General features: G+C 43.4%; 3 protein-coding genes across 4 annotated transcripts; 1 reads left to right on the top strand and 2 right to left on the bottom strand.

Moving 5' to 3' along the window:
* Positions 1-907: 907 nt before the first annotated feature.
* Positions 908-5,303, bottom strand: synj2bp (synaptojanin 2 binding protein). Its single transcript, XM_058057207.2, has 4 exons — positions 5,137-5,303; positions 4,590-4,726; positions 2,890-2,985; positions 908-1,632 (listed from the first exon to the last, which is right to left on the bottom strand). Exons 1-4 carry the CDS (start codon positions 5,192-5,194, stop codon positions 1,489-1,491), a joined length of 435 nt encoding a protein of 144 aa, XP_057913190.2. The 5' UTR covers positions 5,195-5,303; the 3' UTR covers positions 908-1,488.
* A 295-nt stretch (positions 5,304-5,598) lies between these two features.
* lgals3a (lectin, galactoside binding soluble 3a) lies at positions 5,599-19,250 on the bottom strand. Of its 2 annotated transcripts, XM_058057206.2 has the most exons (7): positions 18,842-19,250; positions 18,501-18,518; positions 17,732-18,424; positions 9,234-9,322; positions 8,999-9,155; positions 7,467-7,662; positions 5,599-6,297 (listed from the first exon to the last, which is right to left on the bottom strand). In XM_058057206.2, the coding sequence occupies exons 2-6, from the start codon at positions 18,513-18,515 to the stop codon at positions 7,507-7,509; spliced, it is 1,110 nt and encodes a 369-aa protein (XP_057913189.2). In that variant the 5' UTR covers positions 18,516-18,518; positions 18,842-19,250; the 3' UTR covers positions 5,599-6,297; positions 7,467-7,506. The 2 variants fall into 2 exon arrangements, with proteins under 2 accessions (XP_057913189.2, XP_057913188.2); XM_058057205.2 differs by having other exon boundaries at positions 5,603-7,662; positions 18,842-19,249.
* Positions 11,930-15,892, top strand: LOC131107302 (neoverrucotoxin subunit alpha-like). The gene is made up of 4 exons (XM_058057203.2): positions 11,930-11,989; positions 12,103-12,217; positions 13,633-15,102; positions 15,186-15,892. The coding sequence occupies exons 2-4, from the start codon at positions 12,124-12,126 to the stop codon at positions 15,716-15,718; spliced, it is 2,097 nt and encodes a 698-aa protein (XP_057913186.2). The 5' UTR covers positions 11,930-11,989; positions 12,103-12,123; the 3' UTR covers positions 15,719-15,892.
* Positions 19,251-22,778: the final 3,528 nt, after the last annotated feature.

Consider the following 22,778-nt stretch of genomic DNA (forward strand, 5'->3'; position numbering starts at 1 on the left):
GGCAGTCCAATAGTGTCCCCACATCATTCCATGTATTTGCCTTTAGACATGAGTAAATTAGCTAAAATGCTAGCATGCTAACAGTCATAATGCTAGCACCTAGCAAGAGAACCTCAAGGTTAGAAAGTGCCAAGGTTGTCCTGTAACATCCCTACATCATGCCATGTGTGCATTTGCCTTTAGACATGACTAAATTAGCTAAAATGCTAGCATGCTAACAGTCATGATGCTAACACCTAGCAAGAGACCCTCAAAGTTAGAAAGTGCCAAGGTTGTCCTGTAACATCCCTACATCATGCCATGTGTGCATTTGCCTTTAGACATGAGTAAATTAGCTAAAATGCTAGCATGCTAACAGTCATAATGCTAGCACCTAGCAAAAGACCCTCAAGGTTAGAAAGTGCCAAGGTTGTCCTGTAACATCCCTACATCATGCCATGTGTGTATTTGCCTTTAGACATGAGTAAATTAGCTAAAATGCTAGCATGCTAACAGTCATAATGCTAGCACCTAGCAGGACAGCCTCAAGTCCCAATAGTGTCCCCTCATCATTCCATGTATTTGCCTTTAGACATGAGTAAATTAGCTAAAATGCTAGCATGCTAACAGTCATAATGCTAGCACCTAGCAAGAGACCCTCAAGGTTAGAAAGTGCCAAGGTTGTCCTGTAACATCCCTACATCATGCCATGTGTGCATTTGCCTTTAGACATGAGTAAATTAGCTAAAATGCTAGCATGCTAACAGTCATGATGCTAACACCTAGCAAGAGACCCTCAAGGTTAGAAAGTGCCAAGGTTGTCCTGTAACATCCCTACATCATGCCCCATAGACTGCTGCCTAGCAGATAAGAAAGAGTAAATGAGATGGAGGGACAGGGACAGGGATGGAGGGATGACTCCCCAGCACTGGAGGAAAGAAGAGTCTTTTATTGTTGGGGATTCCGCTCAGCAGACAGCAACATGACAAAAGCATCAACCTTTGGAAGGAAGCGCCAAGACTCGGAGGATGCTCCTTGGCATGGAGAGCTGACACCGGTGGCGGGTCGGCCATCTTGTACGGATGCTGGCGGGATGGCGACCGAGAGTCGGGTGAGAGTAAGAAAAAGGATGGCTGGAAGCTCTCCGTCATCATTCCCTGGAGTTTTTCCCTTACCTCCGACACAAATGAATACCTGACACTTTCCAAAAGGGACCGATCGGAATGGCGGTCCTGGCATGCTTTAGGGGTGAAATGGACGCTAAGGAAAAGGTGGCTGTAGTGTCTTGATGTCCAGGTTGCCATGGAGATTGCTATGTGAGAGGTGGCTTGGTTTTTCTTTGGATGCGTCACAGCCGTGTCCATCCTTCCGCCCCCGCCCCCGCCCCCACCCCGGCATGAAAAACTGTGCACGACCTGGGAGGGCGTCAGCCGCTTTGCCTCCATGACGTCACCTGCTGTCCTCCCCGGCTGGGAGGAGGTCCTTGGTCTCTCATCCTGAACCAGGATGCTAAAAGGCTCTTCTTACGTGACGAAGGTAAAGCAAGGACAGCACGGCCCCCGCCCCCGTTAGAACAGCTGCCAGGCCCACGTAGGACAGCCAGGACGCGGGCTCAGCTGGGGGCGCACACGGTCCGTTGGTGCCGTGGCAAGACTGCACATGGGGGAAAATATATCGTCATTTTCACGCTCGCCGTCCTGCACAGGCCACTATAGGGCTGTTATTTCATGCCTACAGGGCTCTAATGGTGTTAAAAGGTGGTAATGTTGCGGTAGCAGTGGACAGGCGACTATAGGGCTGTTATTTCATGCCTAGAGGGCTCTAATGGTAAAAGGTGGTAATGTTGCGGTAGCAGTGGACAGGCGACTATAGGGCTGTTATTTCATGCCTAGAGGGCTCTAATGGTAAAAGGTGGTAATGTTGAGGTAGCAGTGGACAGGCGACTATAGGGCTGTTATTTCATGCCTAGAGGGCTCTAATGGTGTTAAAAGGTGGTAATGTTGAGGTAGCAGTGGACAGGCAACTATAGGGCTGTTATTTCATGCCTAGAGGGCTCTAATGGTGTTAAAAGGTGGTAATGTTGAGGTAGCAGTGGACAGGCAACTATAGGGCTGTTATTTCATGCCTAGAGGGCTCTAATGGTAAAAGGTGGTAATGTTGAGGTAGCAGTGGACAGGCGACTATAGGGCTGTTATTTCATGCCTAGAGGGCTCTAATGGTAAAAGGTGGTAATGTTGAGGTAGCAGTGGACAGGCGACTATAGGGCTGTTATTTCATGCCTAGAGGGCTCTAATGGTGTTAAAAGGGGGTAATGTTACGCTAGCAGTGGACAGGCGACTATAGGGCTGTTATTTCATGCCTCGAGGGCTCTAGTGGTGTTAAAAGGGAGTACTTAGAAGGTGGTAATGTGGCAGTAGCAGTGGACACGCGACTATAGGGCTGTTATTTCATGCCTAGAGGGCTCTAATGGTGTTAAAAGGTGGTAATGTTGGGGTAGCAGTGGACAGGTGACTATAGGGCTGTTATTTCATGTCTAGAGGGCTCTAAATGTGTTAAAAGGGAGTACTTAGAAGGTGGTAATGTTGCGGTTCGTAGAATATGTGGAGAGGTGTGGAACCAAAGAATGGGAATAAAGGACTCATTAGCATATTAGCAATGTAACAGGATTGCGCTAACAAGCCATGAAGAACAGTAGAAGATGGAGGAATTGAAGAAGGATTTAAGGAGGATGGAAGGAAAAGTCGTATGCTAAGTGGAGAATGTAGAGAGCTCCACTGTATTGGTGGTGTTGATCACATGCTTCTTCTAGGTGTATGGGTGCCGTATTCATCTCCATGGACATACAACCCACCGAGCGGCCATCACTGATGGTAATAAAGCCAAAAAAAAAAAAAGTGTAAACATTGTCACCTTTTTGAGAACGTGGAGCTCCACATGGTCCCCTGCTGTCCTGAAGAGATCCACTGCAGCCTTGTGTGTCTGGTCCTCCAGCCTCACTCCATTGATCTACAGGATCATCACAGGAGACCACATGTCAATCAATTCAGTTTATTCGTAGCCTGGGGACCTGTCAGCATGACAACTGCTGTCTGTGTTGTTATTCTACATGCTGCCAGTTGTGCTACAATTTATCACAGATTTTATGATCTCACTTTTCATAAATCATGAGCCATAAGGTGGAATGGCCGCCACAGGAAGTACACTGTTCACAGAAAATCACAACGAACATTCCTCATGCTAACATACCGTTGTATATTGGCTATTAGGAGTGTGAATGTGACTATAGGGGTGTTATGCAATGTCTAGAGGGCTCTAATCATGTTAAAAAGTGTATTTAGAAGGTGGTTAACAGGTTTTCTATGTCTTATTTTCTCTTATGATGTCTACTATATTGGCTAATAGGAGTGTAAAGGTGGCTATAGGGGTGTTATGTCATGTCTAGAGGGCTCTAATCATGTTAAAAAGTGTATTTAGAAGGTGGTTAACAGGTTTTCTATGTCTTATTTTCTCTTAGGATGTCCACTATATTGGCTAATATGAGTGTAAAGGTGACTATAGGGGTGCTATGTCGTGTCTAGAGGGCTCTAATCATGTTAAAAAGTGTATTTAGAAGGTGGTTAACAGGTTTTCTATGTCTCATTTTCTCTTATGATGTCTACTATATTGGCTAATAGGAGTGTAAAAGTGACTATAGGGGTGTTATGTCATGTCTAGAGGGCTCTAATCATGTTAAAAAGTGTATTTAGAAGGTGGTTAACAGGTTTTCTGTCTTGTTTTCTCTTATGATGTCTACTATATTGGCTAATAGGAGTGTAAAGGTGACTATAGGGGTGTCATTTCATGTCTAGAGGACTCTAATCATATTCAAAAGTGTATTTAGGTGGTAAACAGGTTTTCTAGGTCTTGTTTTCTCTTATGAGGTCTACTATATTAGCTAATAGGATTGAAAATGTGACTATAGGAGTGTTATGTCATGTCTAGAGGGCTCTAATAATTTTAAAAAAATGTATTTAGAAGGTGATAAGGTTTTCCACGTCTTATTTTCTCTTCATACATCTACTAGATTGGTTAAAGGTGACTATAGGGGTGTTATTTCATGTCCAGAGGGCTCTTACTGTATGTAATAAGTGTATGAATAAGTGTATTCAGAAGGGCTGTTTTAATATACTTCTGTAATTGTTTTCTTTCTTTTGTCTAAATGTTCTTCTTGTAATTATGACTTCTTCCCATATTTGGACTCCCCCCCGCCCCCAAGAAATGTTTTCAGTGTGGCTAAATAAATAAAATAGTTTAAAAAGACAGAGGTGGAAAAAGTGGCAAATGAGTCCTGTTTGTCAGGATCGCTCTTAAACAAACCAACATTAGTGGACTATGGTGGACTATGGACAAACTGTAACCAATCAGATGTGACTATGAAGGTCCTGAGTTGAAGACAGTCCTACTTCTCCTGTTCAATACTGTACGTGTTTACAATGTGCCTCTGGCTAATAAAGTCTGCCAGCCGCACTTTGAACTCCACTCATTTCCAAACAAGCAATACAATCTTAAAAAAAAGTCTACTTTTGACAGGTGTGGAGTGGACATGAGATGGACGGGTAGTCTTCTTTTACCATCAGGATCTTGTCTCCCTCCTCAAGTCTCCCGTCCAGCGCCGCAGCTCCGTCTTCTTTGATTTTGGACACGTAGATGCCGCAGTCGTTGACGACGTACTGCTGGTCCACACCTCCCACGATGTTGAAACCCAGACCTGCAAAACATCAATCGATACATTGGATTGAAGTCCAAACAGTCAATTGACAACACTTTACATAATGCTGCTGACACAGTGCTCCTGTCACATAGAGGATCTTTGACATGCCGGTTTGGTTGTTGTTATTTCATGACTTTATGTATGGCTAGATTAATTAGCTTATTGGTGTTTTATGACGACTTTAACGTGATATAAAAAATAAACAAACGAAACACTGAACCTCCAGTCCGACAGACCTAGCAAGGACTTTGCTAATCTTAAAAAGCTGATCCAAGTCATGCTGACCAGTCTGACTTGGCTACATGTCTCCAGTTAGCCATTAGCTTGCTAGCCGATGCGTAGCTACGTGGCTAACAGCGAAGCCGGTTTGATGAGCTCCCGCTTCTTCTTCTTCTTCTTCTTCTTACCTGCCGGCCCTCGCCGCAGTTCAATGTCCACCGTATTGGAGCGCAAGGAGCCATTCATGTCTTTCTTTCAAAAGCGGACAGAGACGGTGGCAAACTATTAGCGTGAATGTGACGTCATTGGAGGAGAGTCCTGTCTGAGCTTTGCTCGCTTCCTGCCGCGCAGATGAAGCGTTAGGGGAGTGCTGCCTCCTGGTGGCCTGAGGTGGAAGTGCACATAAGGGGTCTTTCCACAAGCAATAAAACAATTGAGCCACCCCTAATTCTGATTTTTTTTTCTTATTAAATCTATATGTACTAGGTTACACATCACCCCAAAAGCTTACTTAAAAATAATCTAAAAATATTAAACACACACAAATAGAAGGGAAAAATATGTTTCTATAGCGCACAAATCCTTCAAGTAGAACACTTTACATTGTATTTTCCATGTTTTGTTGACACAAACATTGAACATTATCATTATCATCATTATTATAATCTCCTACATCACCCAACTCCACTCATAATTCCCTTTTTCTTTCATATTTTCAAGTGAAGTAGCATGTTTCCGACTCTTGGCCTGCAATATCATGAATATGATATAATATTAACCATTAACTGAGGTCCATTTTTGCTCATTGTGTACACATTTAGTCATAATATTGTAGCATTGGATGTGTTGTGTGTCCTAAGCTGCTATTCCGTGTGCGGACACTGGAGGGCAGCCGTGTTCAGACTGCTGGTTGGAGCGGAAGTTTTGGAGAAAAAAAAAAAGGAGTAGAACAAGAGTTCCCGCGTTCACGGGGTTAGCTAAGTCCACCGACAGGACAGTAAGTGTTTTATGTTGCTTTTTGGAAATAAACGTCCAACTGAATACTGCCATCCCGACCACTATTATTCAACCACAGTTACGCTATGCTTTGGCTTGTTTTTGAATGTAATTCTAGGTTTGGGTAGGCAATAGAAGCTTATTAAATATGTTTCAATGTACTGTTTATATTGTTTGTTGCGGGTAATGAACAATAAGGAGTGTGTCAAGAAGAGCAGGATCGTCTGTGAATAACTCACTCACACATTTTTTTTATTTCAGTTAATTGTCCAACCTATTTTGAAAACGGGTCAGACAGTATCTGTTGGCTGTTGAAGACATGTCCCGGCCTCCACCAATCATCTTCAGCAACCCTGAAGAGCACATTCATTTAGAACTTAGCATGGAGTGAAAGGGTAATACGTGGCTTTCCACAGATGCGTGCAAATGATACAATTCCTGATTTGAATAGAAAGCATATAACGGTGTGAAGCTATACATATTACGGATGTTCATATGGTGTTCAACTTCCTGGTAGGGAGTCCAAAATGGACATTTTGCATTTCGTTGGATCTAAAGGAGGTTCTAAGAAGAGATTGAAAATGCAAAAAAGATGAACTAAAAAAGCTATTTATAGCATCGAAGTATTCAGGTGAAATAGGCCGAAGATGACAGCCTTTAAAAGTTGACATGTTGGTGTCTCTCTCCGAACAAGGTGAGCTTGATAAGCAAGGCATTGCTTGCTGAGCTTGGAGCTTCCAACCTCTCACAAACACCCTGAGGCTCATGGAACTAAAAAGTCCAGAAATGAGCCGTCAAGACACGGGACCATCCTGAGCCCAAATGAAGCTTGATACTGGTGCCGAGTGCGGCCCCATGACCGTCAGATGCCACCCGCCAGAGAAGAAACATCTCCAAAAGGCCTGGTCTCCTCCAAGGTTTGGACATTTAAAGGTGGAAGAAAGTCTTCTTCTCCCTAGATGGTCCAGCCAACGTTACTGGCATGACAAGGAGATCCCATCTGAGATGTTTTCCATCCTTACCATCCTTCAGTGGATCAACGGAGCTTCAAGCTGACTCTGTTGGACCATTCTGCGTCTTCCTCTTCTTCCCCATCTCAATCCAATGGAGAACATTTGGGGATGGATTTCCAAAGCTGGACATGAGTTGCAGAATGTGCAGCCATCTTTAGTACCTGCAGCAACATTCCCACCAAGATGGTGGCATCAAGCACGGCCAAAGACTAAACTTTATCAGCTGATCAACAGCCTATTTCACTTGAATTCTTATTTTAGCATGTGCACGTAGAACCTCCTTAAGCTCCAACGCTGTAGACCGTGGATACGATGAAGTGCTGAGGAGGGCATGGTCTTCTATTCTACTTTGATGTGATGAGATGATGAAATGTTTGAGACGCATGAATGTGTCAGAGTGTGATGATCTGCTGCCACGTATACAAAAAAAAAGGGTGAAAGATTCAATCTCTGCTGATTTGGGCTTCCATCAAAAGGCGTGCATCGCATGTTTGAGGGTTTTCAAATACTTTAAGAGCGCTTGAGTTCGTCCTGGGTGCTGCGAGCGCATCAGATCATGCTGGGCGACGCGCTGTAGAGGATGACGTCGCCGACCACCCGCAGCAGGGTGACGTCCTCCAGGCCGCCCACGCGGTGCTCGTACTCCAGCAGGTGGCTGCCGTCCACGGCCACCTTGAACATGTCCTCCTCCACCAGGATCTTCAACTGCGTGCAGAAGGGGACACAAAGGGTACGCCATCATTACCAGACAATAAACACGGCAGCATAAATCCTAACATTAAAATACCTCTCTGGTCACCAATCATTTAAAAATTGCTTCAATGAGGCAAGGTTACCTGGACTGTGTGGGTGAGCAAATCAAGCGCTCCGTTTTTCATGGCATGGTTTAACACCACAATACTAAATTCTAACTACATTATAGGCATGGTGGGGTCCCTTTAACAACAATGTTCCACTCCCGTCCTGCAGGTGGCGGTAATGCACACTTCCAACATGCATTAGATTACAATTGAGTGCATCCCATAATCAGTTCACAGTTCCACATGTCCAAAAGGAGTCGGAAGAAGCAAAGCTTATTAAATCCTACCCCTCCATCTGGTACTTTTACAATCAGTAACTGTTACATTTGTTCACTTCCTGCTTTCCTAATATATATATTTTTAAACTTTATTTTATTATATTTAAATAAATGTTATTCATTCATTTTCATTCATTCATTTTTTTTTCATTTAATTTTTTTAAATTTTTTGAAGTACAAGGTGATATGACCATACAATGACATAATGGGTACTATAGTAACCGTCAATATAGTGATACTTCATGTCCAAAAGGAGTAGGAAGAAGCAAAGCTTATTAAATCCTACCCCTCCATCTGGTACTTTTACAATCACTGTTACATTTGTTCACTTCCTGCTTTCCTAAAATATATATTTTTTAACTTTATTTTATTATATTAAAAAAATGTTATTCATTTTCATTCATTCATTTTTTTTTCATGTAATTTTTTTTAATTTTTTGTCATGTACCAAAGTACAAGGTGATATGACCATACAATGACATAACGGGTACTATAGTAACCGTCAATATAGTGATATATATATATATAGCACTTCATGTCCAAAAGGAGTAGGAAGAAGCAAAGCTCATTAAATCCTACCCCTCCATCTGGTACTTTTACAATCAGTAACTGTTACTGTATTTGTTCGGGCATTGCGTAATTATACCATAATCATTTGTATTCTTATCATTATTAGTGAAATAATTTGAGTCCAATAATGATATTTTTTATCTGTGGTGTAAGATTTTACTGTAATAATGAGTACTTTTGGTTGAAATCATCATATTAGAAGATGAAATCATCATTTTTGTGATTTTTTTTCCTGTGATTTCTGCCACCTTGTGGCCGTTTTTATGACTTCAAATTGCTCTGAAGTGAAATCCATCAGTGGAGTGTTGCGTCATCATATCGTTTTGCCCTTTGTTTCTGTCAACCAATCACAACATAGCAACCTCAATGACAACACACATCGGCTTGGCGTACCTCAAAACGTTGACCTGGAACAAATGGGAAATGTCCGCCCCTTTCCTCCGGCCCCCAACATCCGCCAATGTTGGAATTCCTAACGATCGTCTGCTCGCTAAATCGAGGATTTAAGTGAAAGACCACGTCTGGTCCTTTGATGAAGTCAATGTGGAACCTGTAGAAGGGAACAGCTAATCAATACGAGACAAAACTGCAAGTATATATTTGAGCATACACACACACACACACACACCGGTTAGCGGCAGGATGAGGCTCCCCAACAATTGTGATGACAAGACGGGGAAGAATTCCAGCATGGAGTGGGAGGTCATACGGCACCATCTGTAATAAAACAAAGATTGGATATTTCAGATGATGACTTACCAAGATAAAGCTTGACATAAGTAGAGTGATGTACGGTCACGCTACTTGTGGGTTATTCCATCCTCATGTCACACTTCAAACAGCAACAAATCAAAAGAAAGATTAAAATAAGAATATTTTAATAAAGAATACAAAAGTACACGTCATAGGGGGGAGTACTGTATATTAAGAGAGAAGTATGAAAGATCTTTTAGTGCAGTAGACAAAATAAGTCCATGAAATAAGTCCTGGCGCCCGATCCTCAAAGCATGTGTTGATTCTGGAAGACGTGTCCTTGTCCCACTGACAAGTGGACATCATTTAAAGGGTGGATAATATCTGGGCTGCAAGACAAAAACACAACATCTATTTGGACCTCTTTGGATTTTCACAACAACAACAATAACATTCCACACCCTGCAGAGAACCCAGCAGCACCACAGGAAACACCAGCATACTCTTGGGTACATATATATGCCTGATATCCACACAATGTAGTGCCTGATATCTACTCAGTGATAGGTGTGGTGTGGTCTTCAAGCAGCATAGAAACATCTCCAACTCTTCCAATGTCCGCTCTCATTGGGACGGCTGTGTCTTCCAGCACAAGACGTCTTGGTAACGAAATGGAGAGCTAGGTATCCACTCTTCCGTGAGTGAGTGACGCTGCTGGGCGGCACGGCGGTCGAGTGGTTAGCGCGCAGACCTCACAGCGAGGAGACCAGGGTTCAATTCCACCCTCAGCCATCTCTGTGTGGAGTTTTTAATGTTCTCCGGGTACTCTGGTTTCCTCCCACATTCCAAAAACATGCTAGGTTAATGTGAGTGTGAATGGTTGTTTGTCTATATGTGCCCTGTGATTGACTGGCGACCAGTCCAGGGTGTACAACGCCTCTCGAAGACAGCTGGGATAGGCTCCAGCACCCCTCGTGAGGAAAAGGTGCTAGAAAATGAATGAATGAATGTTAGCTGCTGCAAAACACAATATGGCATTTAGCATCAAAATAGACACTTCCCATGACGACTGTTAGCTAGCTCATATTAATTGCTTTTCTTGCGTTAGAATGCACAGAAAAGGGAAAGAAATACGTGTTCATGTTTTACATAAGGATTGGGAATGATGAGCAACATTGCCCAAAAAATGTGCGCTTCCCCTTTAAGTCAAGGCACTACAGGAAGACAATTAAAGTAAAAGTACTAAGCAAGTGCTCACTGAAAAAGGCATTAATAGACAAACAAGAGGAGCTTGATGACTTTGCATGGATTTGCTTCTTATCTGGCGATATTTCCATCCAAAGCGTTAAAGGTTTTGCGTGTTGGTAAAGACTGTTAAGTTAACAAACAAGTGGAGGCCATCATGACTGAGCCAGTGGCACCACATACACCATTGGAGCTGTGTTTCTTCTCTCACGTATCAAACAAATAACTGGTGGACTTTGGACTCAATAGCTAGCTGGAGAGAGGGTTAACCTTAGCCTGGCTTAGGGGTCGGCAAACTGCGGCCCCTTATTCCTGCTTTTTTAATAGCCAAGTGGATGAGCTGTGACAGAGTGTGAAATATCCAACTCACCGCAAGTAAGTGAATGCATCTAGACTGTGACCGCTGATGAGATAAGCAATGGAAGGAGAGGATTGACACCAACAGGTAAGCTAGCCATAGCCACGCATACAATTAGTATGCTTTCTGAGCGTCCCATGTGTTGACAGACCAGAAGTCAATGTATGCTTTTCATCAATAACATCTTCTCTGCGCGGTCCTTGAACACACCATGTGCGAGAGCAGATTCAGACTTTCTACACACACCGACGTGTACTTCCTGTACTGCTTGACAAATGTTCATGCGTGTGAATGCACACAGGTGAGCTTTCCTCATGTTAGCATCACGTCATGACATGTGTGCTCAGCAATTAGCCTGTGCCTTTCTTTTCGTCATGACTAGCTTTACTTTGTAGTTGGGCGACGTGGCCCTTAGCATGTATCGGGATATTTTTGGGATGGATCACCATGTGGCCATATAATACAACACACAATTTCAATCAGTCTTGTATAAAAAAGCTACAAAGCTAAAGCCACATACTGCCATGAAATAGACAAATGCATGTATTGCTAAAGTGGCTAAGTGCCATTTTCCCGAGGGAATCCTAAAGGGATTAATAAAGTAACTGCGCTTTTACTTTGAAGGTCTGGAGGAGGAGTTGGGTAGTCATGGGGTCAAGATAAAGTCATTCAGCGTGCTAGCATGCTAAACTAAGCCAACGTACTAGCTTCCGTTCACTTCACTGGTGTTTAGCGCCATTTCAAGTTTAGTTTGGGAGAAGGCGGATTAGTCTTTATAGTGAGAGTGGTGCGCGAGTAAATACTTTCATCATATTTGCTCACTTTTTCTTCAGTCTCTTTGAGAATGCTACATGACAACCTGCTAAGGGTCTCCAATGTGATTTCACCCTTGAAGGATTTCCATGAACAGTATTTGAATAATTGCCTGGCATGCTGAATGCATGTGATTTGAATGTGGCTCATAACGGAACACAAATGATGATGCAAAATTCCACTTCATCTCTCATATAAATCGGCCATCCCAGCTGACCTGATGAGCACACCGAGTTTGGAAGACATCCACGAGCGTCAGCAGATCTTCACACCAGGTGAGTGGTTACACAACGTTCTGATTTCTGGTGACTACTTCGGTAATTCTCACATTGGTGGATTTGATTAAAATGTGGACGCTTAAAATGTTATCCATTTCTTTGGATTTCAGGCAACCTTCCTCCCGACAAGCATGTCTGTCTCAGAAAGCAAGAAAGTGGCTGCTCTGGGTCAGCCCTTCACCTTGGGAATGCTCTACAATGCCTGCAAAGATGAACTCATCCCAGGTACGACTTATGCACTTTTTTTTTAATCCCTCTACTTTCTGTAATCTTACCAAGTTCTGCCTTGGATGAATGATGAAAAACACACATCTTGCTCAGAGAATAACTCAAATCAAAAGGTTTCCTCAATTCCAAAGAAAGTAATAATAAGTACCTTACACACAGCCGGGGCTCCTTTATTTACAAGGAAACCACAAGCGTATTTGGCTAAATGGAAACAGCAACAATGCACTGATAAACTTGAAATAAAAATTCCAGATGAATTGGAGCAAACGCCACGGAGTCTGTGAGATTTATAGGTTATCACATGGTTTGTCTCGTATCAGGGGGCATGATACTGGGCCTGATACCAGACAAACCATGTGATGATCTTATTATCACATACTATTTAATCGTGAGCTTATTATCACGTACTATTTAATCAAAAGACCATTTTGTTTCCAGAAAATTTTCAGTTTCTTACATGTATTACATTTAAACAGTGTAAACACAATAATCGCAAAGATATTTCAAGAATACTTTCTACCAGTCTTCGTTCGTTCTTGCAGTTGATATGAGCCATTCAGAAAAAAGCTTGAGGTCGCCCTTGGTTTTCCAACTAGTATTTGCATTTTTAGTTTTTTCGATCATTTCAAGAGTGTCCTCCTCATTAATGGTGATAAAACGTTCCATTTCTAATATTCTGTTTGCTATTTTCCCTATTTGTCTTTCGCCGGGCGTGTCAACCGCTGACATGTTGACAGAGCACAGACGGCAGCAAAACAAACGCTGTTCGCTGTTCTCTGTTCTCTGATTGGTTGTTTCACGGGCACGATACCAGAGCAGTGTGCTCTGAGTGGACAGCTACGGGGGCTGATACTGGACATGGTTATACGCTATATTTTATCAGTATCACTGCCCTGGGCTTTGACACAGTATCATTTCGGCCTTTTCCCGTATCATTCATGGGCGGTTTCTAGGGTACAGGGCCAATTAACACTGTAGTATGTGATAATGCAGTTTATCACATACTACAGTATAATGCAGTTATACTGCTAATGCTGCTAGAATCAGCTACTGATACTGACACTTGGGGGCATGATACCTGGCCTGATACCAGACAAACCATGTGATAACCTCTAAGTACAGCAGCTGAAAGTGACTGACTGTCCTCCAACTTTCATGATAGAGGAAATATCACAAGTCGAGGACGAGAATATGATGAACTCTCAAGCATTCCAAGTCCAAGCATGTTTATGGGGTAGACACAGATTGAAATAATGGGGTACCAGCCAGTGCCTTGTTGTGTCAGTCCCAAGCCTGGATAAATGGAGAGGGTTCTTCCAGGGAGGGCATCCGACGTAAACATTTTGCCAACACAAATATGCAAAATTAAAAAAAATCAGACAAAGCACGAGCTTACTCTACTACTCTTACAGGTTTCTCTCTGTGGGATAAGGCAACCCTGGAAAGCCACACCACTGAAACTGCGCAAAAAAGCAGTTCTTTTAAGATTACGGCTTCTGACACCATCGAATCAAGGTCTTCTCTGATGGATATTGAAGCTTCTCTGAAGCTCAGTTTCTTGGGTGGGCTCATTGAGGTTGGAGGGTCTGCCAAATACCTGAATGACCAAAAGCAATTCAAGAACCAGAGCAGAGTGACCTTTCAGTATAAAGCTACCACCAACTTCAAGCAGCTTTCTGTGCTTGCTCTTGGACAACTGAACAGCCAACAAAAAGAAATCATCGAGAAAGGCAAGGCAACGCATATAGTCACTGGCATCCTTTATGGGGCAAATGCCGTCTTTGTGTTCGACAGCGAGAGGTTGGAATCCAGCCGAGTTCAAGATATCCAGGGCAACATGGAAGCTGTGATCAAAAAGATTCCTTTACTGAGCATTGAAGGCAGCGCTCGGTTACATCTATCTGAAGAAGAACAAGCACTGACCAACAAGTTCAGCTGTAAGTTCTTTGGGGACCTTATCCTTGAAACAAATCCTGCCACATTTACTGATGCGATCAAAGCCTACCGTGAGCTTCCAGCGCTACTGACGCAAAAGGACAACAGCGGTCCTCTGGTTGTCTGGCTGTACCCTCTGAATTTATTGTACACCCAGGCTCCTACGCTGATCGGAGACCTCAGCATTTCCCTGGCAAGGCAAATTCAAACTGCTATGGAAGACGGAAATGAAGTGGAAATGAGATGCAATGACAGCTTGTATAGCAGTGTCGCACAGGAATTCACCGTAATTCACAAAAATTTAGATAGTTTTAAAAAACTGTGTTCTTTTTACACATCTTCAATCAAAGTCCTGTTGGCAAAGAGCCTCCCGAGTATCCGTGACGGCAAACAAGACGAGAGCGCCTTAGCAAAAGTACTAAGCGACCGTGAAAAGTCTCCATTCAATCAAGAACACCTTAACAAGTGGTTGGACGCCAAAGAACGAGAAATCAATGTCGTTTGGTCCTGTGTTGAGATGATACTGCGTGAATCAAACGCCAGTGTCGTCAGCACTCGATCCGAATTGGATCGAGCGGTTCTTGCGCCGGGCGTCACAAATGTTCTTGTCTACGTTTTCACCAACTTAGACACCGCAGACACTTTCCTGGAGGCCATGGCCAGATACTTAGACACATCCCAATTCCAAGAAAGCAGTGAAACCAAAGCGTCCTTCACAGATGCCGATATCACCCAAATGAGAGAAGATGTCCAAACGTTCCTTAAATATGCTAAACCTCTGAGGCACAGCAGCAGTGTCAAGTTCCTCATAACTGCCCTAACAAATAAGAACTACAAGGCGTCAACCATCTACCATTACAAGGATGGTCTTCTCGTCAGTGACAAGTTCATAGTTCCATCCCTCCCGGCACTTGACAACGTCACAGACAGAAATGAAGTCATCTGGCGTAAGTGTAATTGTGTACTGCACTTTCCAATACAATTGTAGTCGCAAACTACAATTTCTAAAATACTTTTATTTTTCTTCTAGATGCTATCGATCTCACATTGGATGAAAACACCGTCAACACAAACCTCGCTCTGTCTGGGAACAAGAGAGTGACAAATGGCAGCGCAAGCTTATATTCTTCTAACTCAGAGAGGTTCATCGATCAACCTCAAGTTCTCTGCAAAGAAGGGATGACTGGTCGTCATTATTGGGAGGTTGAGTGGAGGGGAGAAATTTATGTAGCGGTAGCACGTGCTGAAGCTCCCAGGAAAGGTTATGACCACTACCCACTATATGCAAGGTTTGGAGATGCCATCCGTTCCTGGGCAATTCGAGTAAAACATGACTGGCAATATGCCCTGGGAGCCATCGGTGTGTTTTCCGAGAAATTTTCCCTATCTGGCATACAGAAGATTGGAGTGTTTCTGGACTGGCCAGCTGGTGCTCTTGCCTTCTATGGCGTCTCTGGAAACAACATGAAACACTTCTTAACCTTGGAGATGTTATATAAAGAACCCATTTATGCAGGTTTCGGAGTATTTGACAAACACGGTTATGCTATGCTGTCGTTTTAGATACTGCCGCATTTTGATTGTATTATCAGCTATGCAACTCTTTTAGATTGGCTTGTTGCAAACAGCTTTGTAGTTGTTCAAATCCCTGCCTTTCGGACTGAAGTCGAGGAACAGTACGGTCTAGCACGGGGGGGTACTCATTATGTCCATCGGCAAGGTCATTAGTATGGATGTCCCCATGATCGGCAGCCGATCCGGTGTACGTATTTTCAAAGATCGGATAATATCGGATTCCGCCTCGAGAGCGGGCCGATCCGGTTGCCGCATCATGTTAGTAAAAGTAACACACGCCAACATGGTATGTGTGGCGATGCGACTCCCGCCACCTGGAAGACATGTCCGCCGTGTACGGCGGTGTAGTTGCTTTACCGTTGGATGTTGGATATTAGGCTCCATAGTTAGAGCATCGATTGGAACCAGTTCTGACATTCCAATTCTCCTGGAACCGTTGACTTTTTTTAAACTTCTGGTGCTTATGTGGGCGGCATGGTGGACGAGTGGTGAGTGCTCCATTCTGGTTTTAGCAGCGTCTTGGACAGAAGCTAGCAAATAATATGTTTAACAGTAACTTTAAATCTACACAGTAGTAGAATAGAGTAAGTTGAGAATCTTTTAAGGAGTAGTATTGCTTGGGTATTGTCTGAACCCGTGTCAGAATACACGGTGACATAGTTGAATTAGCATCTCCATTATGCACAAGGCTCTAATGAACTTTCCACCAATGTTGTTTCCATGGTGTCCCGACACCAGTCCCAAGTGGATTCATCTATACCCCATGGCCATGTGCAGCTAATCCGTGTGATCAGTATCAGTCTAGAACGCCCAAAGACGTATTGTCATTAAATTGTCATAGCTAATGGTGTTATAATTGGCAATAAATGGTTATGTTCATGTAAAACAAGGGTGGTTGTCTTGTTGATGTTGTGGGGGGGCATCAGATCAGGAGATCTATATTATATAGTATATGAGCAGTCCAGGGTGTATCCCACTGCTCACCCGAAGACAGCTGGGATAGGCTCCAGCATGCATGAATGGATATATAGCATATAGAGTATATACATTCATACAATATATGACTGAACATGGTTTGAAAGTGTGGTGATCACAAGTAATGACATGTAGCAGAAACCCTGTGATATCCACAGTGATATCAAAACTGCAGGTCTGAAATTGCCGGTGTCCGCCTGAGATCAATATTGTGTGCCTGATATCTGCAGTGTGGACCTAGTATCGGCATTGTGTGGTATCAAGAGCGAATTCCCCTTCAACTGTTTCCACCAAGCGGTTTACATTCTGACGATAGGTAATATGTTGATGTCATTATGACAGGTATCATCGTATGTATCATTGAAGGGTACGATGTCATTATGACAGGTATCATCATATGTATCATTGAAGTGTACGATGTCATTATGACAGGTATCATCATATGTATCATTGAAGGGTACGATGTCATTATGACAGGTATCATCATATGTATCATTGAAGGGTACGATGTCATTATGACAGGTATCATCATATGTATCATTGAAGGGTACGATGTCATTATGACAGGTATCATCATATGTATCATTGAAGGGTATGATGTCATTATGACACGTATCATTGAAGGATATGATGTCATTATGACAGGTATCATCAAATGTATCATTGAAGGGTATGATGTGTGGTGGTACGTCATATTTGAGTAATCGATGCACCCCTAATCATCTCCCTCCCCTTTGGAGAGACCAGGTGCTGGAAAAGGAACGCTCCTAGCCATGGTACCACTTCTGACCCGCCTCTAGCACACCGCTTTGATAAAAGACAGGCTTCGCTAGACATCTTAAAATAAACCTGTCAGCTGAACGTGTGATCATTTACTTGCCGCACCGGCACCGTGATGAGTCGAGCTGACCCGCTTGGTGGAAACACGTCATCATAAAAACAAAAGTCTGCCACCAAGAAATTCCATGAAAACTCCTCCACCCAAAGCCATGAAAAGCAGCTGATGTCAGCCTGAAGTGTACTTACCAGCATGTTTCCTGGAGAACCCGCAGGGCCGACACCAGGACCGAAGGGGCCTGGGGCAGGTGGGAAACCTCCACCTGCTGACCCCCACGATCCAGGGGGAATAGGGGGAAAGCCTGCACCAGGGAATGCTGGGAAAGAGCCTGGACCGGCTGGAGGAGGGAATGCCCCCGGACCCCCTGGTCCGTACATACCGTTACCACCAGGGGGGTAGTTACCTGGGAGAGGCATGTTTGGATAAGGCCCGGGAGGCGCTCCAGGACCAGAGGGGAAAGGTCCAGATGGATAAGAAACAGGGCCTCCGGGAAGCTGTCCCGGAGCTCCTTCAGGTGGATAAGCCCCAGGGAATTGACCTGGCGCTCCAGGACCAGAGGGATACTGCCCTGGAGCCCCCGGCGCTGGGGGATATTGTCCAGGTACGCCAGGAGCAGACGGGAAACCACCAGGTGCCGAGGGAGGTCCCGGGTAGTGGCCTGGGGCTCCAGGGCTGGACGGGAACGAGAACGGACCCGGAGCGCCCGGACCACATCCACCCGGGTAACCGGAGGGAGCGGAGGGCTGGGTGGGCGCTCCGGGGGCAGAGGCGGGCCATCCCGGGTTGGAAGAATGTGGAGGATTGTTGGCAGGAGCGGATGGGTTGGTGTTGCCTTGTGTTTTGGCCTGGCTAGGGGTGCTGTCTCCCAAAGCGTCTGACAGCTAACAAACAAGAAAAGACTTCTTCAGTCAACACCACACGCCAACTGCTGGACGAGAAAACTGGACAAATACTCACAGAGAAATCTGCCATGACCTGAAAGAAAACAAGCAGTGAATTGGGTAGCTGTCAACCAGGAGGGAGTGTCACATGAGGAACGGCGGACTCAATCTTTCCATTCTCTACTAATGACCAACAAAATCCACTTAGCATACACTCACCGGAAATACACACACACAAACAAAGCTATGCTAATTACTGCAAAACACCGAAGGCTATTTCTTTCTTTTAACAACTAGCTAACTTGCTAGCATCTTGACAGCTAGCTGTGTGATGTTCTAACAACTAGCTAGCTTCTTAGCTATGTTGGCTTTAAAAGCAAAACAAGAATTGATAATAATAAATAAATAAAAACTTACCGGATGAAAACCCCGAGTCTTGTCTGTTAAAAGTGAAAGCCGAGAGGAGCAAGTGTATAGGCCGCAAGCTAGCTTCGCCTCGGCAGGCTGAAGTAGAACTACAAACAAGCTAGCGCGACGTGCACGAGCAGCGACTCTTCAAACAGGAGGTGCGCGCGAGTGACGGTCGAGTATTGACCGAGTCGTTCAAAACTCGCGAGTTTTTTTTTTTTAATCGAACTGAGACTCGTGGGTATCGTCTTTTCTAACACTTTCATTTACCCTGCCGCTGCTCGCTAAATTAACAGGGAAATGACAGTGACATGGCATTAATTGCGCAACTGTTACTCTAACTGCAATTGTATAAATATGACATCATACAAATCAGCTCTCTTTTACACTTTCTGTTCTGCTCACCAACATAGACTCACTCGCTCGAGTTTTACTGATCCCACTGAGCTCAAAAGTTGAGCCTCAATGACTAGGTGGGTAGGTGGACTTGTTGCGCATGTTCCAAGTTTCTCCGGTGACGTAGACGCCGCATTGAAGCTTAACCAAACGTGGGCGTCAGCGCCATATTGGATGTGGCAAGAAAGAACGGAAAGCTACATAATTCATGTCGTGAGTGGAATTGTACCAACCGCTTTACATTTAAAACGAGATCTCACGGGATTACCTTTCACAGGGAAGACTGAGAAAATAGTTTTGAAGGTATTTGGCCATTAAAACATAATTTCAGAAAAACAATTTGTGGTCTTACAACATGACAGACAGTACTGTCCTTTAACCTTGGAAGTGGAAGGCAGTGGTGTTGGATGGTCAACGTGGTGGGGGCCACTTATTGGCTCACACCACATTCTAAAAATATCATGACCAAAAAAGGCAGCAGTATTTTTACTAGAATAGAGTAAAAATATCACAAGAAAGAGTTGTAATTGTCCAATAACAACGTACTATTATTATTATAATAATGACTTTTTTAGTAGCACATCATTGAAATATTCCAGAAAAAATATTACAAGAGGCAAACAAAATAACAAACTTGTGTTTTTTGGGAAAAATGGTTGCAGAAAAGGTTCAAATGTTATGACAATAAAGTCCTAATTACAAGAATGAAATTTAAATAGATGAAAAAATACTCCTATAGCAAAAATTTATGAGAATAAAGTCAAAATATGATGACAAAAAAGTCCAATTCTGTCAATAACATTGTCATTTTAAGAGGAAATATTTCCTATGGAAGGAAATGTTTTTCTAAGTTGCAATATTAAGAGAAACAAACTAAAGTTGTCATTTCTGAACAATGAAGTTGGGGGGAAAGTTGTACTATGGGAATACATCCAAATACTACAGTTAGAAAATGTACACAGAGGATTTAGCAAGAAAACGGAAATGTGAAGAAAAAAGGGAAAAAGGTCAAAGGGTGAAGCCGATGTTGATCGAAACTTTTCCTGAAGTATATGCAAAAATATGAACGTATCCTGCACCCTTGCCTGTTAGGACAAAGTTAGGACACCCCCGCAAGAAGGTAGTCATGGAAGCAATGATGACAACCGGGCTTTTGTTGTGAAGGGTCTTTTACTTTGAAGCCACTGTGGTAAATCAAGTAGAAAAGAAGAACAGTGCACATGTACAAATACACAAAGCATTCATTAAAAACACCTTGTTAGCGTGAGCAAACTGCATGGAAACACAACATTCAAGTGCTAATACTGACTCATGAAGTACTTTTCTTATTCTACTCAGTCCCGTTCCTTCATGTGAAGCTTCAAAACATTCATGCAAATAGTTTAGATCAACAGCCAATCAGGAGGCTAGGGTATCAGTAGATTTAGAGGAGGCAATCATGAGGTTAGAATACCAGTAGATTTAGACGAGGAGCCAATCAGGAGGCTAGGACCAGTAGATCTAGAGGAGCCAATCAAGAGTCTAGGATACCAGTAGATTTACACGAGGAGCCAATCAGGAGGCTAGGACTAGTAGATCTAGAGGAGCCAATCAAGAGTCTAGGATACCAGTAGATTTAGACGACGAGCCAATCAGGAGGCTAGGATACCAATAGATTTAGACGAAGAGCCAATCAGGAGGCTACGACCAGTAGATCTAGAGGAGCCAATCGGGAGGCTAGGATACCAGTAGCTCTAGAGGAGCCAGTCAGGAGTCTAGGATACAAATAGATTTAGACAAGGAGACAATCAGGAGGCTAGGATACAAATAGATTTAGACGAGTAGCCAATCAGGAGGCTAGGATACCAGTAGATTTAGACAAGGAGCCAATCAGGAGGCTAGGATACAAATAGATTTAGACGAGTAGCCAATCAGGAGGCTAGGATACCAGTAGATTTAGACAAGGAGCCAATCAGGAGGCTAGGATACAAATAGATTTAGACGAGTAGCCAATCAGGAGGCTAGGATACCAGTGGATTTAGACGAGGAGCCAATCAGGAGGCTAGGACCAGTAGATCTAGAGGAGCCAACCAGGAGGCTAGGATACCAGTTGATTTAGACGAGGAGCCAATCAGGAGGCTAGGATACAAATAGATTTAGACGAGTAGCCAATCAGGTGGCTAGGATACCAGTGGATTTAGACGAGCAGCCAATCAGGAGGCTAAAATACCAGTAGATTTAGACGAGGAGCCAATCAGGAGGCTCGGACCAGTAGATCTAGAGGAGCCAACCAGGAGGCTAGGATACCAGTTGATTTAGACGAGGAGCCAATCAGGAGGCTAGGATACCAGTGGATTTAGACGAGGAGCCAATCAGGAGGCTAAAATACCAGTAGATTTAGACGAACAGCCAATCAGGAGGCTTGGATACCAGTAGATCTAGAGGAGCCAATCAGGAGTCTCGGTACACTTGATGAAACGTGAGTAAAGTGACATAAACAATCAAGTTTTCAACACTGTGTTAAATGAAGTAATTGCATGTAGTATTTGAATGTGTGCGTGTGTACTCTACTGATTGGGTATTGATGGGTGTGGGGGTGTGGTCTGCACTCATTGGGATGGTTGAAAAAGTACAGTTATTCCTTTTTTTGCTTCCGAAAATGACTTCACTTCCATCAAGGCATGCTTGGCGAGTTTGGTGTGGAAGAAGGCCACAGCACAAAAGCCTGAGCTCATGAAACATTGAATGATTAATCATCATGAACCAACCAATCAATCAATCAATCAATCGATGACAGTTACGTGATGACTTCAAGGTTTCAGCTGTTTTGTCTACTAGAATATATTTCATATCAAATATTTGTATATAATCCACCAATACGCAGCATTTATAGTAAAAATAGCAAAGTGATGCAAGCATGCTCTCCATTTACTGTACATACATAAACATATCTTTTATTCTCTTCTTCTTAATCATTTCATTTTCTTTGCAAAATACTACTACTACTATTACTAAAGTACTTTCATGGAAATACGAGCAGAATCCTGAGAAATGATTTTGCAACAGGAGTTTCCCTGATGTCTGCAAAACTTTGGACTTTATGTGACAGTAAAAGCTAATATTATCATATTCATTCATTTTCTACCGCTTATCCTCACGAGGGTCGCGGGGGGTGCTGGAGCCTATCCCAGCTGTCTTCGGGCGAGAAGCGGGGTACACACTGGACTGGTGGCCAGCCAATCACAGGGCACATATAGACAAACAACCATTCACACTCACATTCAATTTGGAGTGGCTAATTAACCTAGCATGTTTTTGGAATGTGGGAGGAAACCGGAGTACCCGGACAAAAACCCACGCATGCACGTGGAGAACATGCAAACTCCACACAGAGATGGCCAAGGGTGGATATTATCATATTAATAATCATAATCATAACTATGGACGGATATGAAGGAACTATGACATGAAAGCCGTATGCTAACATAGGGCTCTGATAACCCATCATTTGAAAGAACACCCCCCGACCCCCCCAGTTCACTTGGAAACAAACGTCCACCTTCCCAGGAAG

Source organism: Doryrhamphus excisus, linkage group LG19, assembly GCF_037039965.1.
Source record: "Doryrhamphus excisus strain RoL-2023G ecotype Guam linkage group LG19, RoL_Dexc_Guam_v1.1, whole genome shotgun sequence".
In the NCBI taxonomy this organism is placed as follows: Eukaryota; Metazoa; Chordata; class Actinopteri; order Syngnathiformes; family Syngnathidae; genus Doryrhamphus; species Doryrhamphus excisus.